At 38.3% G+C, this 16,398-nt stretch overlaps 1 protein-coding gene across 1 annotated transcript in view; it reads right to left on the reverse strand.

Moving 5' to 3' along the window:
• Positions 1-1,362: 1,362 nt before the first annotated feature.
• Positions 1,363-16,398, reverse strand: part of EFCAB5 (EF-hand calcium binding domain 5) — an 81,906-nt gene continuing 66,870 nt past the window's right edge. Inside the window, exons 21-23 of the mRNA XM_059669749.1 lie at positions 13,338-13,627; positions 12,878-12,974; positions 1,363-1,910 (exon numbers count right to left, since the gene is read on the reverse strand). Of these exons, the coding sequence (XP_059525732.1) occupies positions 1,717-1,910; positions 12,878-12,974; positions 13,338-13,627 (581 nt within the window). The 3' untranslated portion in view covers positions 1,363-1,716. The remainder of the gene's footprint in view (positions 1,911-12,877; positions 12,975-13,337; positions 13,628-16,398) is intronic.

A 16,398-nucleotide genomic window follows, 5' to 3' on the forward strand; every position in this document is an offset into this window, starting at 1 on the left:
CACACAGGTTTTAAAAATTCTTGTGGCACACTTACTGAAAATCACTTTAGTCAAACAGATTTAAATATAAATCGATATCTAAACTTTCGTTAAGTATAAGAAATATCTTCACTAAAAAGTAAGTTCTATGCCCTACTGGCGTGGCTCCGTGGTTGAACGTCGACCTATGAACCATGAGGCCTCCATTCGATTCCCGGTCAGGGTACAAGACCGTGTTGCAGGTTCCATCCCCAGGACTTGATTCCCAGTGTGGGGTGTGCAAGAGGCAGTTGGTCAATGATTCTCTTTCATCATTGATGTTTTTATCAACCAATCTGCCTTGCTAGTTGTTTAACTTTACAGTAATTTCCAAAAGACTGAATGCACGATTATTAGCCTAGTAAAGGGTGGAAAGTGTTAGTGAGGTATCTTGGGTGCTGGCAAGGGTAGTAACCCTACCCTGTCTCTTACTAGTTATTGTGACCTAGGTAACTTACTCACTCTTAGAGACTTTCTCATTTATAAAATGGAGATAATAACCTGCCTATCTTACAGGTTATCAGGACAATAAAATGAGCTAGTATGTGAAAATACTTCAAACAAGTTAAAGCACCATGCTAATATATTTATTATCATTACACAAAATGCCCTTTAGTTAACTAATCCCAGGATAGTGGTTAAAAAGGTAGCATTCTATACAAATTTGCCCTTCTTGCTGCCTAAAATACCATTTGTATTCACAGTGAACTCTTTATAAGCTGTTCTGAAGCCTTCAGGATATGGGGCTATCAGTTTAATATCTTCAAGAACCTTGTTCCTAGAAATGTTGCTGCAAATGTCCTGAAAAGCCCTCTTTCTAATACAAAAGAGGCTTATAGGTTAAAACTGGGCATGCGATCATTCAAGAGATGAGGACTGGTAATAACACTGCCATCTTATCAGAAAAGGTTAAACAGGGACCTCAAATTATAAGATGTTTGGAACACAACATATTTTTTTCAACCAAATAAAAAAAATGAAGTTTAATTTCCCAAAATTTTATTAAAAACGGACTGTCATCAGATATTTTATTGCAAAGATGAAATCTCACAACAGAGCAGTAAAGTTTGCTGTACTAACAATCTTTAAGTAAATATAAATTCTTTTTGTAGTTCTTGAACTTAAGAGGTTTGTTGTTATTTTTTTAAAGGTGTTTTCTCTTTTCCATGAGTCTTGGACAAACACTTTCCCACAAGGATTTCTATTTATTGAAATAACTTGTTACTAAGGTAAGTGTGTGTGTGGTGATGAGGAGGGAGAAATGGTAGTACTCATATTAGTCTTTGAAAAATTAGAAAAAGAATTCCCAGTCCATTTCTTAAAAATCTTTATTATTTGGTCCTCTTTTGATGTAAAAGCTGCCATTTTATTTTCTGAATCTTCGGTCTTTACTTTATACCTTAAAAGAATGAAAATAACTCTCTTCAGCCAAGCATAATAGTCCCATGGCAGATAAAAACTAAAATTGAAAGGAAACTTTTTAATATATTCTATAACATGCATTTGTTTATGGCTACCTTAACTGTATATTTTTTAGATCTAACTTCTCCTTAGGTAGCACTTTTGATTTTAAAAAGTGCTGAGGCAAGTGTCTAGTAGCAGAATATGTCTATATGTCTATTTTCTTCCAATTGAAAATATTTTATAGTTAACAAAACTGCACATAACAAAGATATTCTAAATACAGCACCAATTCCATTAGCATTTACCTAGCAAGCTTGCACCTGGCATTTTGGCATACACACAGGAGTCAGTCTTTGAGGGCAATGGGGGTATAATAGCACCATTTAGTTTTATCTGTAGTTCTATGAGAGCTAAACAGATGTGTGACCAATGGTATAGGTACTCCATGACAATACTATGCAATTTCCACACATTGATTCGGGAATGACCTGCACCAAAGGGGAAAAAAAAGTTAGTGTGAATAGTTTTGCACTTTTTAAATTAAAATGTAAGTTCCATTATTATGATGAAAGTTCATTAGATATGTTTGGAGTAAAAACCATAGCAGGATCTTGTTTAAATATCTAAGAATTAAAAAATTTTGGTGTAGTCATCTAATGAAATACTACACAGCATTTAACAACAATTAAAGAATTAGAGCTATATATATCATGTGGATAAATCTCAAAACATTGAGCACAAAATGTAAGTTGTAGGATAATATGTTCTTTGGATACAATTTTTAAAAGTTTTAAAACCTGTAAAATAATATTATATTGTTTATGGATTCATAAGCATGTAGTAAAAGTAAGAAATCATGCATAATAAATACCAAATTCATAATAGTATTATCTCTAGGGAGGAAGAAAATAGGATCAGGGAGGGGTAGAAAGTCTCAACTGTTCCTTTAATGTTTTTTGTTGTTGATCCTCACTGGAGAATATTTTTCCATTGATTTTTAGAGAGTGGGAGGAAAGGAGGGAGAGGAAGAGAGACAGACAGACGGACAGACATTAATGTGAGAAAACATTGATTGGTTGTGTCCCACACCCACCCCAACCGGGCTGGGATCGAACTTGCAACCCTTCTGTGCTCTCGTTGACACTAACCACTGAGAACACTAGCCAGGGCCTTATAATGTTTTCTTTTTTTAAAAAAGTCTGACTCAAACATCATAATATTAAGGTTGGATATAGAATATGGGTCCATAATGACTACAGGTGTTAGTCTCAAACTTCTATGTTTGAAATATTTCTTAATTTAAAATTACTTTAAAATATAGAATCACTACATACCATTAAGATTCATGTAAAATTGAAAAGCATTAAACTGCCATTTATAAAAGTTAATTTTTCCCAGAAGTCAATGACTAATGGTCAGATAGAATGGTCAAATGCAGCGGTTCTCAACCTGTGGGTCGCGACCCCTTTGGCGGTCGAACGACCCTTTCACAGGGGTCGCCTAAGACCATCCTGCATATCAGATATTTACATTACGATTCATAACAGTAGCAACATGACAGTTATGAAGTAGCAACGAAAATAATTTTATGGTTGGGTCACAACATGAGGAACTGTATTTAAAGGGCCAGAAGGTTGAGAACCGCTGGTCTAATGGAAAGAATATACAGTAGAGTTGAACATATCTGGGTTCCAATTATTTTTTAAATATTTTTTTATTGATTTCAGAGAGAGGAATGGAGAGGGAAAAAAGGATAGAAACATCATTGGATCAGCTGCCTCCTGCACAGCCCCAGGCATGTGCCCTGGGTTCATTGGTTGACATTCAACCACTGAGCCACATTAGCCGGGCATGGGTTCTAATCTTGACTTTACCCCAACTAGTCTTGTGCCCTGGAGCAGGTCACTTAATTGTTCTGAACCTGTCTCTTCCATAAAACAGGGATAGTACCTCAGAATTGTTATGAAAATTAATGAGAAAAGATATGTGAAAATCTGACACAGAGTAGTTGCTAAAAAAAAATATATATATATATTAATTGCCTTCTTTCAGATGCCTCCCACCCTCAGGTCTATGCCTAACTCAACAATGTTTGCTGATTTGAGTTGAATAAACCATAAATAATATTTATAATTGAATAAGAGGTTTTAAATATTTCCTATCCATAGTTTTTTTAAAAATATATATATTTTATTGATTTTTTTACAGAGAAGAAGGGAGAGGGATAGAGAGTTAGAAACATCGATCAGCTGCCTCCTGCACACTCCCCACTGGGGATGTGCCCGCAACCAAGGTACATGCCCTTGACCAGAATCAAACGTGGGACCCTTCAGGCCGCAGGCCAACGCTCCATCCACTGAGCCAAACTGGCCAGGGCCATAGTTCTTTTTAAAAAAATTGATTTTAGAGAGAGAGGGAGGGATGGGGTCAGAGAGACAGCGAGAAAGAGAAACGTGGATTGGTTGCCTCCCAACCAGGGATTGAACCCACTATCTGAGCATATGCTCTAACTGGCAATCAAACTAGTGACCTTTCAGTGCCTGGGACAATGCTCAACCAAGCAAGCCATGCTGGCCAGGGCTCTCCATAGCTCTTTAACAATGACAATTGTTATTTATGGATATCTATTAAATGAAAGACAACATATTTTACTTCCCCATCATCTGTCAACATGAAGGCACATAAAATGTGGAAAACATTCACAAGTCTCAAATTTTTTTAAAACTGACTTTAAAACGCAGACACAATGTTCTAGAATTCTCTTTTAACACACACACACACACACACACACACACACACAGGCACTGTCTTCTCCCAATTATAAGTGTTCAATAAATGTTGACTTGAAACAACATTCAATTATGGAATAATTAAGTTAGTTTTTTCAAATACTAAGTCTTTTCAGATTATAACTCAGTAACATGAGTGACAATTATGAATAAAAACAAATGCTGGTCCTGAGAGCACATGAAATGTACTTGATTCATCTCATGTTATGGGTAATACTAGACCAATCAACGTACAAATGTACAATTTTGAGGTGCGTTTTGTTATAATTGATCCCTTTTTGTATTTATTAGTTCCTGAAACAAAGTAATGCTATAGGCTGCAAAGATTACTCTGATTATCTTAATGTTATGAATTTAATTAAATAAAAGTTCACCCCAGAATACTTTTAAAACCAGTCCTAACTGATTTTCTGACATAGGACAGCTCTCCTGCTCCCCACAGCTTTTATTCTCCCCCTCCTCAATCCCCATGAAGAGCTCTGTTTCTTTGATGCCTGCCACAGTGTTCTTATCTGACATCCAAATGAATAGACTCCTATCTGCAACCATTATTAAGCCAGTCAGCCATCGCCATGGTGATTCAAGGACACGAGAATAGGGAGCGAGGTCACTCCCTTTCACAAGCCCCTGTTGCTTATTTCCTGTCTTGTTACCAGGGACAGAAGCTCCAAACCTGTCTGGGCCATAGTTTCTGTTTCCTGCCCTTTCCAGTGAGAGATTGATGTAGGAACAGCTGGCTTTAATTTATTCCTCGAATGAAGCCTCCATTGCCCTGTGGCAGTGATTTTCAACCTCCTTCGTCTGATGGCACACATACACTAATTACTGAAATTCTGTGGCACACCAAAAAATATATTTTTTGCCGACCTGACAAAAAAAAATAGGTATTCTTTTGATTTATTCACACCTGAAAGCTGTTGTGTTGGCTGTTGTCATTGTTTTATTTGACAATCTGAGGGAAAAGAGGCCAGTGCTCCTGCCTAAATAGTCAGGTATTGCACGTTGTAAACATTCTTGTGGCACACCAGTGTGTGGTGGCACAGGAACGGGTTGGAAATTGCTGCTTTGTGGGGTTCCCATTAACAGTGGTTGAGCACTGCTGCTCTCTTGTGGTGGATAGATGCCAGATCTTTGCAGTAGCTGCACAGATTTTACAATTCTTTCAAGCAAACATACTACTTTTTTTTTTTTTCCTTTTCTAACCATAAGAAATTGTTGTGCCTTTTTTTTTTTTTTTGCTTTGCTTTGCATTGGTAAGGGTTATAGGAAATTATTTGAAGACATCTGAGCTAAAATAATTGCTGAGACAAACTTTGAATCTGTTTATAAACCTATTGATTTCAAAAGATTCAAGTTTAATCAAACTTTTAATTACATAGGAAATTCATTTTGCTTAAAACATTAGAATAATATGGGATATTTCTAATTAAACCTCCATTTATGGATCTCTGCTTTAACACTGGATTAAGTTAAATCTTCCACTTTTTTTTCTTGAGTTATCAAAGTTTGGGTGGAAGTTTATTCCAGGCTGAACATTGAGTTCTTGCATTAATTTCATTCTTATTGTAAGCACAACTTCTGCACAATATCACATTGTATTGGCTTTTTAAAATGATGTAGCCATAAATCAGATTATGTACAAATTGAAATCAATGCAGTTTATCTTTATAAAAATTCATACTTTAATATAGCAGCTTTTAAATTCTTAGATCATATCCCTCTATCAGTAACAGATGTTGAACATGATCCAAATATATGTATATTTATTTATAAGTTATTTATTTTAAAACAGTAAAAAATAGAAATCCGACATTGATGGGATAAATGTATTACAAATAAAAGTCCTGCACTATTTTCTTGCACTTCAGTGGTGTAGGTATCAGTTGTTTGTGCCTTTTGTTTGCTCCTTTTTGTTGGAGCTTAGCGGGGAAAGCCTACAGGTGTCTCAGTATTCAGTAGACACACTCATACTCTCCCTGTTTTCACTCTGGTACTCTCCCTTCTCAGCTGTGTCTGATGCCCCCTAGGTCAGAGACTTTCTATGTTACCTTTTCTGAGGAAAAAGTTTCTAGGGTTGGGGTGAGGAGTTGCCTAATGTGTAGGAGATGTAAAGAAGCTGGCATACAGACACCAAGACACTGAAACAGAAGGAAAGAGGAGAAACAACAGGGAGAAGAAAACTTTAAAAAATAATTATCATTAATACCTTCAGAGAGAGAAGACATTGCATTCAAGAAACAGAACAGATGTTGTAATAGCAAGTATTTAAAGAACAGCAACAACAAAGCTCTTAGACATTAAAGCATGCAGAAACAAATATTCAATAGGATTAGAAGAATGAGAATGTCTCAGAAAGTGGTGAAAAAAAGACAAAAAGATGCAAAATAGGAGGAAAAATACAAGGATTTGGGAGACTAAATTTAGGCGATCCAATGTCTAAACAATAGGAATTCCAAAGACACAATACAGAAAAGAGGGCAGGGCCACCACCAACCTCTAGGTCATCTTTGTGTAAATGAGAAAAAGACACCCACCATAGAAGAATGCAGTCTGTGAGCACATAGCTTGATGAGCAGAAAAAGGTGTGTGAAGAAAGAGATGCCCCTCATACAAGCAGATGTGGCCTTATGCTAAAGCACACAGTTTAATGAATGGACTCCTGGTTCGATTTCAGCCCCCTCCCACCTCCTCAGTAGAGCACCTTTGTGCAGTGTACAAATTCCACAGTCATAAGTAGCAACCTTGATGCCATGGAGGAAATTATCAAGGACTTAAGGACCTGAGTTTCACAATTGAAAAGGCCCAGTGAATGCTTATATCAATGGATGGAAACAGATCCATATAAAAGCACATCATTATGAAATTGGCAGTCTTTGAGATAAAAAGTAATTCTACAGCTTTGGGGGTAGGGATATGTGGCACAGAAAAAGGTCACATGCACAGAATCAAATCAGAAAGGATACAGACGTCTCAATAGCAATCTTGGAAGATTCCAAGTTTCTTGTGACCTTGGAGCCATTTCCTTAGGAACATAGAGTTTACATTTGACCCAGCATTCCACTCCTTGCTACATAACCACAAGAACTAAAAATATATGCTCACACAAAAACTTGTAAACTGATGTTCACAATAGCCAAAAAGTAGAAGCAACCCACATGTCTATTGACTGATAAATAGATATGTAAAATGTGGGATATCCATATAATAGAATATTATTTGGCTGTAGAAGAGGAATTAAGTACTGATACATGCTAGAACATAGATGAAACTTGAAGCATTATGCTAAGTGAAAGAAGCCAGATACAAAAAGCCACATATTGTATGATTCCATTTATATGAAATGTCCAGAATAGGCAAAACTGGATAGAAAGTAGATTGGTGGTTGCCAGGGGCTGGGATGGGGATGGGCATGGGAGAGTGACTGCTAATGGGCACTGCGTTTCTTTTGGAGTGATAAAAATGTTCTAAAATTAGATAGTGGTGATGGTTACACAACCTGATGAATATACTAAAAAAACACACACACTGAATGGCACACTTTAAAATGGTGAAATTTGTGGTAATTGAATTATATCTCAATTTCTGGGGGGGGGGGGGGCGGGAAGACAATGAGCAATGTCTTCTAAATTATTATTACCTGGCAAACTTTCAGACATGAAAGGTCTCAAAATATTTACCAATCATGCGCTCTAACTCAGAAAACTACTGGAAAAATGCTGTCTCAAAACACAGGAGTAGGTCAAGAAAGAATGAACTAAGAGAATGGCAAAATAAATTTCTATGGGGTCAGAAAAGTAAATATCAGGAAGGCAGCTGAGTAGCAGATCGGGGGTGCAGGAAGACTCCAGATAGAAAGAAAATTAAAATCTCTAGAAGGAATGGCTCAAAAAAAAATTAGAACTAAAAATATTACCTGATAAATGTAACCTTTTGGGAAATTATATAAAGAGATAAATGGAAGGGGTAGGAATTATCAAGAAGTACAAATAAAATTAAGCAATTTAAAAAATAAAATGCAATTATTCATGAAAAATTAAAAGTGAAAAAGGAGCAATCAATATGCTGCAGTGCTCAGTTGTGGATAATATTTGTATTGGCAAAATCATGTAAACATTGCATTTTGACTTAATCCCCATTTGTAATATAACTACATCAGGAGGATAGGGTAAGAGAATGGTGGTGTAACAACTAAACTTTCATCTATAAAGAGAAAATCAATTGACAAGGTTTAAAATTGATGAATTAAAGATAGCAATATTACAAAAACTAGAAATATTGAAATGTGCTATTGCCAGAAGAAACAGTTAAATGGGCAAAAAAGAATTGCCCCTAGTGAGGGGACCTGGGGTGAGTGAGAAGAGAAGAAAGATGGGCTACTGACTCTTTCTGTTAGAAGTTTTTTAGTTCTTTTAGACCTTTTTAAGAACTTTAATAAAAAATACATTTTTTATAGTCCTTTGGGTAAAAAATGGTTTTAATATCACTAAAATAAAAAATTATGAGTGTCAAAGGAACCTGAAAAATATGCTTGCCTTAAATAGAAAAAGTTCTCATTAAACTGATTTTTAACAGTCTTTATCAGATATCAAACCAGCAATGATATTACTTAGACAAAACCAATTTTAGTTATTTTTTTTTAATTCAGTAACTACTGTTGGAAAACTTCAAATTTCAAAATCAAAAGGCATGATAAAGAGCAGAAAGAAAATTGCTGATTTCAGTTTTCTTCTTTCTTTTTATTCCCAGATGACTTGGACTGACCATGGAAGGAGTCTACTTGCACGGGAAATGGGTCAAGCATCCAGGCCCCCAAATAGTCTCCTGAACAGTGTGTGAGTGAATGCTTGTCTAATATCTTAATTAAAAGGGCCCTGAAGAGGTTCTTGCCAGGACAAAGGGAATCTGCTCTAACACCGAACAGATGTTTCCTTCTCTAGAGCCTGAAATCCATGAGCAACTCATAAATGGCACATTCTAGGCTTCCTGTTAAACCTGGGTCTAACTGTGATAGCAGCTCTTTTCCTACAAGTAGGAGCCAGCAAGCCCCGGAAGGGACTACCACCCAACAATGCTAGGTCCAAGTGGTGACAATCATCCTTATAAATAATCACACCGGGTCTGGCTTCTTTGGCCGAGGGGAACCCTGGGACTTGCAGAAAAAGTAGAGGGCCTAGGAAACTCCTGCTGAGATCAGTGTCTGTGGACAGAGAGCCTCAGATTTTCTTTTCTTTCTTTTTTTTTGGATTTCCCTGCGGGAAGGAAGTGTGGCCACTTGGGAGAAATACAGGTTCTAGACAGCAGAGTGATTCTGGCTTTACTAGGAGACAGCTCTTCTTCCCCCTGGGTCTGAGAACATTCACCAGTAGACAACATCTGTCCAAACTCCCTGGGAGGGAAACATGGGGCAGGTATGGGGCACCTTACAGAAAGACTAGGCCAGGCTGGCCACAGAGGTCGAAAGTGGAGTGGGGAGAACAGATTCTTGAGAAGATAGTCAGGTCATGGGTCTTTAGGTAGGAGAGGCCAACTACTGGGAGTACTTTAGGCAGAGGGTAGCAGGTTATTGATATGCTACTGCATGTATAGCTGTCGGGGTGGCCAGTGGAGTCACTGGGTCCCCCACAGGGAAGTATGTCAGTAACATTCACATACAGTGGTACAGACTTGAGAGGATAAGCATACTGCTCCTTCATAGACGACTGCCTCATCTAGAGGTGACACAGCTGCCTGGAATTCCACCGGAAAACACCCCGTTCTAGAAATACAAACCCAAATCACAATGAGATATCACACTGTACCCGTTAGAATGTTTATCATAAAAAGGACAAGAAATCAGTGTTGGCAAGGATGTGAAGAAAGGAGAACGCTTGTGCACTATTGGTGGGAATGTAAATTGATGTAGACACTTTGGAATACAGTATGGAGTTTCCTCAAAACATTAGAAGTAGAATTTCCATATGGTTAAGCAATTCCCCTCTTCTGGTATACAATTGAAGGAAATGAAATCACTATCTTGAGATATCTGCATTCCTTTGTTCATTGCAGCATTACAATAGAGAAGACGTATAAACAGTGTTAATTAACAGATGAATAAAAATGAGGCATAGGTAATAGAATATTATTCAACTATAAAAAGAGAAAACCCTGTTATGTCATTATCTTAATAAAAGTAAGAGTTGACAGCAGAAGCCCTAAGAAAGTGTGGGTACATCATCAGCCCTAATTCTGTCTTCTGGCAAAATCATTAGTTTGGAAGGCTTGGTGGCTTAGGAGCTATGCTAACAGTCCCTCCCCATCCAGAGAACTTGTACAAATATTATTGGTAGCATTTCATGCTGGGTGGGGTGGTTGAGTAGGTGCCGTACTTAATGCTGCTAGAAGATTCAATAAACTTTGAGCAACAGAATCCGATGCCAGAAGACTCCTTTCTTTTTGGCACAAAGAGAAAGGGGCCCCAAAGAGTTCTGCTTCCTTTCCCCAAATGGGGAGCTTAGAATACAGTTGCATCTGAAGGAGAGAGGGTTGGTATCTGGGTGGCTGATGAACTGTCTTGATTGCTGCAGAGGCTATGATAATGCTGAAGGCTTGGTGCCGGTGGTAGGGTAGCCTAGGGAATATTGGTTTCTGGCTGAATCCAGCATTGTTAGTATTCCTGCCACCTGAGGACACTGTTGGAAAAGAGAAAGTGGTGGGGATCATTGGAGATCAAGGGTGCTCCAGAAATCAGCTAGCACAGGTCAAAGTGGCAGCAAGCGGAGAAAACAGAAATTAGCATGTTTTCTGAAACAAAGGGGTTATATAAGACATGCAGATCAGAGGTGGGCCTTAAGAGAGTCCCTTGAAACATTGGTACAATTCCACAGAAGATGCCTTTGTCTGGGAATAGGCTTATTAAGGGCTGAGAGCCAATTCCTGGATACACCTGCAAGGTAGAGAGTGGAGGGGCCTGCTGCTCATTTCCAGATCCCATCTCACAGAGGGACTGGATTTGACAGTGATGGGAGCCTGAGTCCTCACCCAAGAAAGGGAGCATCAGTCTGAGAGGACACAAGTGACCCTGGCAGCAGGGTCTGGATCTAGGCCAAGAGTCTGGCAATATGGATGGGGACCAAAGTGGTTAAGGGCTCAAGGAGAAAGTCAGTTTGACAAACTGGTCACACATGGAGGGCAGGGAGTCCTGGGGCTCATGAATGGGGACTGAATCTACTCCAAAGGGAAGAGCACCAATGAGGAACTAACATAGAAAACATTTCTTCGGGATTGTTAAGTCCCCAGTGAACAGTGAACAAATGTGGACCTAGTTTATGCATGTATACGATGAACAAGTAATCATTTTGTTGTTGCTACTGTTATTGTTTCCCTTGAATCACTTCCTTAGAAGAAGTGAGACCTGTAACACCTATGAATCCAGAGGCTCTCCTGAGTCAGCCCAGACCCACGAGGCCCTTCCTAATACGATGTCGCTCATAATCCCCACTAATTCATGGTAACTTTTATTTGAATCTTGTGTTTTCTCTTATTTTCTAGCACTCCCAAACTTCTGGGAGTATCCCGTCTTCCTATGCTAGACAACTCCTTTCTCAGACATGCGCTCCAGCTCACTGCTATGTGCTCCCCCTGTACTATATGCGTCCACTGCCACAGACACCCTGAGGATTGTGGTTGTCTTCCTCTGAGTTGCCTTTTCATTCCTCTCGCCCTAGGAATCTCTCTGGTTCTGAGTCTCTCGGCCTAATATAAGAATCACAGAAGTGCAGAAATCCTTCTGACTTGATCTAGAATTTCCACAGAAAGTAGGTGAGGGGAAGAGGAAAGGGAGGGACAGGTTTACTGAACAATTTCTACAGAATCGTTTTCCCAACTAATACTAGTTTTTCATGAGTAACAAAAAGGAACAAACCTTAAATTTATTCCTTACTGTTCCATTCACATAAGTGACCTGAGGTCTCCATTCGGGTAATGCGCACCCATGAAGGAATGTGTGCTTGCATATGTACAGCATGGGGCAAAAGTAGGTTTACAGTTGTGAGTACACAAAGCAGAGTTTATTCTTGTATTGTTATTGTAATTATTGTATTTCCCATATGAACAACTGTAGACCTACTTTTGCCTGCCTCAGTATACCAGTATTTACTCTCACATGTGGCTAATTCTCCATGGCCAAAGAGCTCATCACCTTCTCCAGCCTGGGAGCCTCACTGCTCTAGATTCCTGCTGATTCTCCTCCAAAAAGTGAGTGGGAGACAGATGTGCTTCTGAATTCTCATGTGGGTGGCAGAGGCAGTCACTTTGGGGAATGCATAGATTATAGCCAGTGTCCCTCCTTTCAGGAGACTATATTCAGAACTATTTTTCCTAAAATTGAATTTGTGAGCTACTTGCTTTATTCAGATATCTCTTGCAACTGTGTTTTATTGTTGTTAGTACAATTTAGACCAGCCGTGGGCAAACTACGGCCCTCGGGCTGGATCCGGCCCATTTGGAATGAATAAAACTAAAAAAAAAAAAGACCGTACCCTTTTATGTAATGATGTTTACTTTGAATTTATATTAGTTCACACAAACACTCCATCTATCCCTCTGGTCCAGTTTAAGAACCCATTGTGGCCCTCGAGTCAAAAAGTTTGCCCACCCCTGATTTAGCCCATAATTAAATAGAAATTTACCTTTGAGATAGTTACCAATGAGCTTTAAATTAACTTTTACATTCTTTGCAGTTGGATCAAAGGCACAAATACTCTCAACTAAGTGTTTGTTAAAGTACTGTGAATAAAGAACAAAAATTATGGGATCACCAGCGAGTGGAACTAGAGTACCCAATTCACCAGTTTGTATAATTTCATTTATATAAATTAGAAAACAGGCAAAACCAACGTATGGTATTAGAAGTCAGACTTCTGGTCACCCTAGGTGTGTGGATGTGGGGGGAGAGGGAGTCATGGGAGACAGTACAAAGGAGGGCTTTTGAGATGCCCCTAGGATCTGTTTCTTAATTTAGGTGGTTACAAATGTTCATTGTGTAAAAATCCTTGCATTTGTACACTTATGATTCGTGCACTTATGATTTGCATGCCTAAACTTGTGTGGGTTATTTTTCAATAAAAAGAATACTTCAAAAGAACTTACCAGTTTACATTTATCCCAAATTTCTAATTCATGTGATGATTCCAACTCTGGATGAATGAACAAGATAACCGCTGTCAGGATGTCAGGTATTAGTTTTGCATTGGCTTCCAACTCGTGTAACTGGCTGGCTGTCAGAGATTGATTTGACTGTACTGCAGAACGGTAATCATAGAGCAACAGTGATACAAAGTCCGTGGAGGTAAGCTGCTGAAGGCTTTTCTGCAGCTCTTGCAGCATGATTCGGAAGAAGAGAACTCCTGCCTGCTGGACTTCTCCTGCATTTTCAATCTCTGGAATAACAGAATTATATCCCACATGGTTGTTTATACATACATTATGTTTTTTCAGAGGATTCTGAGCATAATATAATAAACTTCTTTTAGAAAAAAGATCATATCTTACAGTTTTAAACAATCTTAGTTTTTCTAGTCATGAAATCAAAAGGCAGAAATGAAACTACACCTGGTAAAATGCACAGGAAGAGGCTTTGAGGAAAGGTGAAAGGAAACTCGTGTTTTGACATTAGATCTTAGATTGAATATCTACTCTCCCCCTTATTCTTTTGTCTCTCTGAACCTCCTCTTCCTTTTCTGTCAGAATGGGATTGATTCCTACTTCTCTGGTGAGTGTGGACATTAAATGAGTTGATATAATCAGGCCAGAACGGAATGGAATATACAAAGTTATGCAAAGCAAGGCACTGAATCCAAGAATACTATACCCAACAAGGCTATCATTCAAAATTGAAGGTAAAATCAGGAGCTTCACAGACAAAAAAGGGCTAAGGGAGTTTATTATCACCAAGCCAGCAATTTTAAGAAATGCTAAAGGGACTTCTGTAAAAAGAAGAAATAGAAAGGGAAGAAGGAACACAGGTATAAAGAATAGAAATGGCGATAAGTACCTATCAATAATAGCCTTAAATGTAAATGGGTTAAATGCTCCAATCAAAAGACAGCGTACTGCATGGATAAGAAAACATGACCCATATATTTGCTGTGTACAAGAGACCCACCTCAGAACAAAGGACTCACACAGATGGATAGTGAAGGGATGGAAAGAAGTTTTTCAGGCAAATGGAAATGGAAGAAAAGCTGTGGTAACAATACTTTTATCTGACAAAATAGACCTCAAAGTGAAGGCCATAACAAGAGATAAAGAGGGCGACTTCATAATACGAAAGGCAGCAATTCAACAAGAGGATATAACTCTAGTAAACATATATGCACCTAATACAGGAGCACCCAAATACATAAAAACACTTCTGGAAGATATCAAGGAAGAGACCAACACCAATACAGTCATAGTAGGGGACTTTAATATCCCATTGACACCACTGGATAAATCCTCTAAACAAAAAATCAGCAAAGAAACAGCAATCCTAAATGACTCACTAGATCAGATGGAATTAATTGACATCTTCAGAACATTTCACCCCAAAGCTACAGAATATACATTCAAGTGCACATGGGACATTTTCAAAGATAGACCACATATTAGGACTTAGGACATAGACAAAGTCTCTTCAAATTCAAGAAGATAGAAATCATATCAAGCATCTTCTCAGATCACAATGGCATATAATTAGAAATCAACTACAAAATAAGACAATGGGAAAAAAATCAAAAATTTGGAGGCTAAATAGCATGCTATTAAACTGATTGGGTTACCATTATAAAAGAGATCAAAGAAGAAATAAAAAGCATCCTGGTAACAAATGACAATGAAAAGACAACAATCCAAAATCTATGGTACAAAGTGAAAGCAGACCTGAGAGGAAAGTTCATAGCTCTACAGGCCTACCTCAAAAAAACAAAACAAAAAAAAAAAACACCAAAAAACCCCAAGAAAAAATGGTAATAAATTATCTAATCCTACAACTTAAAGAATTTGAAAGAGAGCAACAAGAAAAGCCCAGAGTAAGCAGGAAGAAGGAAATAACAAAGATCAGAGCGGAAATCAACAACATAGAGACCCCCCCCCAAAAAAAGAACAATACAAAAGATCAATATACAACCAAGAGCTGGTCCTTTGAAAGGATAAACAAGATTGATGAACCTCTAGCCAGGCTCACCAAGAAACAGAAGGACCCAAATAAACAAAATCAGAAATGAAAGAGGTGAAGTAACAACCCCACAGAAATACAAAAGATTGTAAAAAAATACTACGAACAACTCTACTCCAACAAACTGGACAACCTAGATGAGATAGACATATTCTTAGAAAAATACAAGCTTCCAAAACTCAATCAGGAAGAACCAAAAAACCTGTATAGGCAAATAACTACCAATGAAATTGAAGCAGTAGTAAAAAATCTTCCAGCAAACTAAAGCCCTGGTCCAGATGGTTTCAACAGCATGGATGGACCTGGAGAGCATTATGCTAAGCGAAATAAGTCAGTCAGAGAAAGATAAATATTACATGATCTCATTTGTGGGATATAAGAACCACATAAACTGATGAACAAAAATAGATCCAGAGACAAAGAAGCATCAAACAGACCGTCAAAGCTCAGAGGGAAGTCAGGGGATGCTCGGTGGGGGGGTGGGGGTGGTGGGGGCGGGAGATAAGAGATCAACCAAAGTACTACTATGCATGCATATAAGCATAACCAATGGATACCAACCCTGGGGCAGTGGGGGTATGTCCTGGAGGGTGGGAGTGGCCGGGGAGGGGTTGACAAGGGGAAAAGGAGACATATGTAATACTTTAAACAAAAATAAGTGCACATCCAAATGATATTGGTAAGTCTGTTATCTTTGTTACCACATGATTAAAGAAATGAAGCATGGAAGAAAAGTTGATATATGTAAAAGTGCTTAATCTTGGCCTTATACATAGTGAACACTCACAAGACATGAATTTTCTTCTTTTTTCTTTCTTCATATCCCTCCCCACCCTATGTAATGGCTAGAAAGCTGTGTTACTCTTCTCTTTCCATTCACTCTCTTCTAGGTAGTCAAAGGTTTCCATGCTTCCTTCTTCCTCCCTTCTGCCCAAACTGTATCAGGAGTAGCCTGATGGATGTGGAATCACAAGGATTGAGGTCCGGTCTTGGCTC

This window comes from Myotis daubentonii, chromosome 16, assembly GCF_963259705.1.
Source record: "Myotis daubentonii chromosome 16, mMyoDau2.1, whole genome shotgun sequence".
In the NCBI taxonomy this organism is placed as follows: Eukaryota; Metazoa; Chordata; class Mammalia; order Chiroptera; family Vespertilionidae; genus Myotis; species Myotis daubentonii.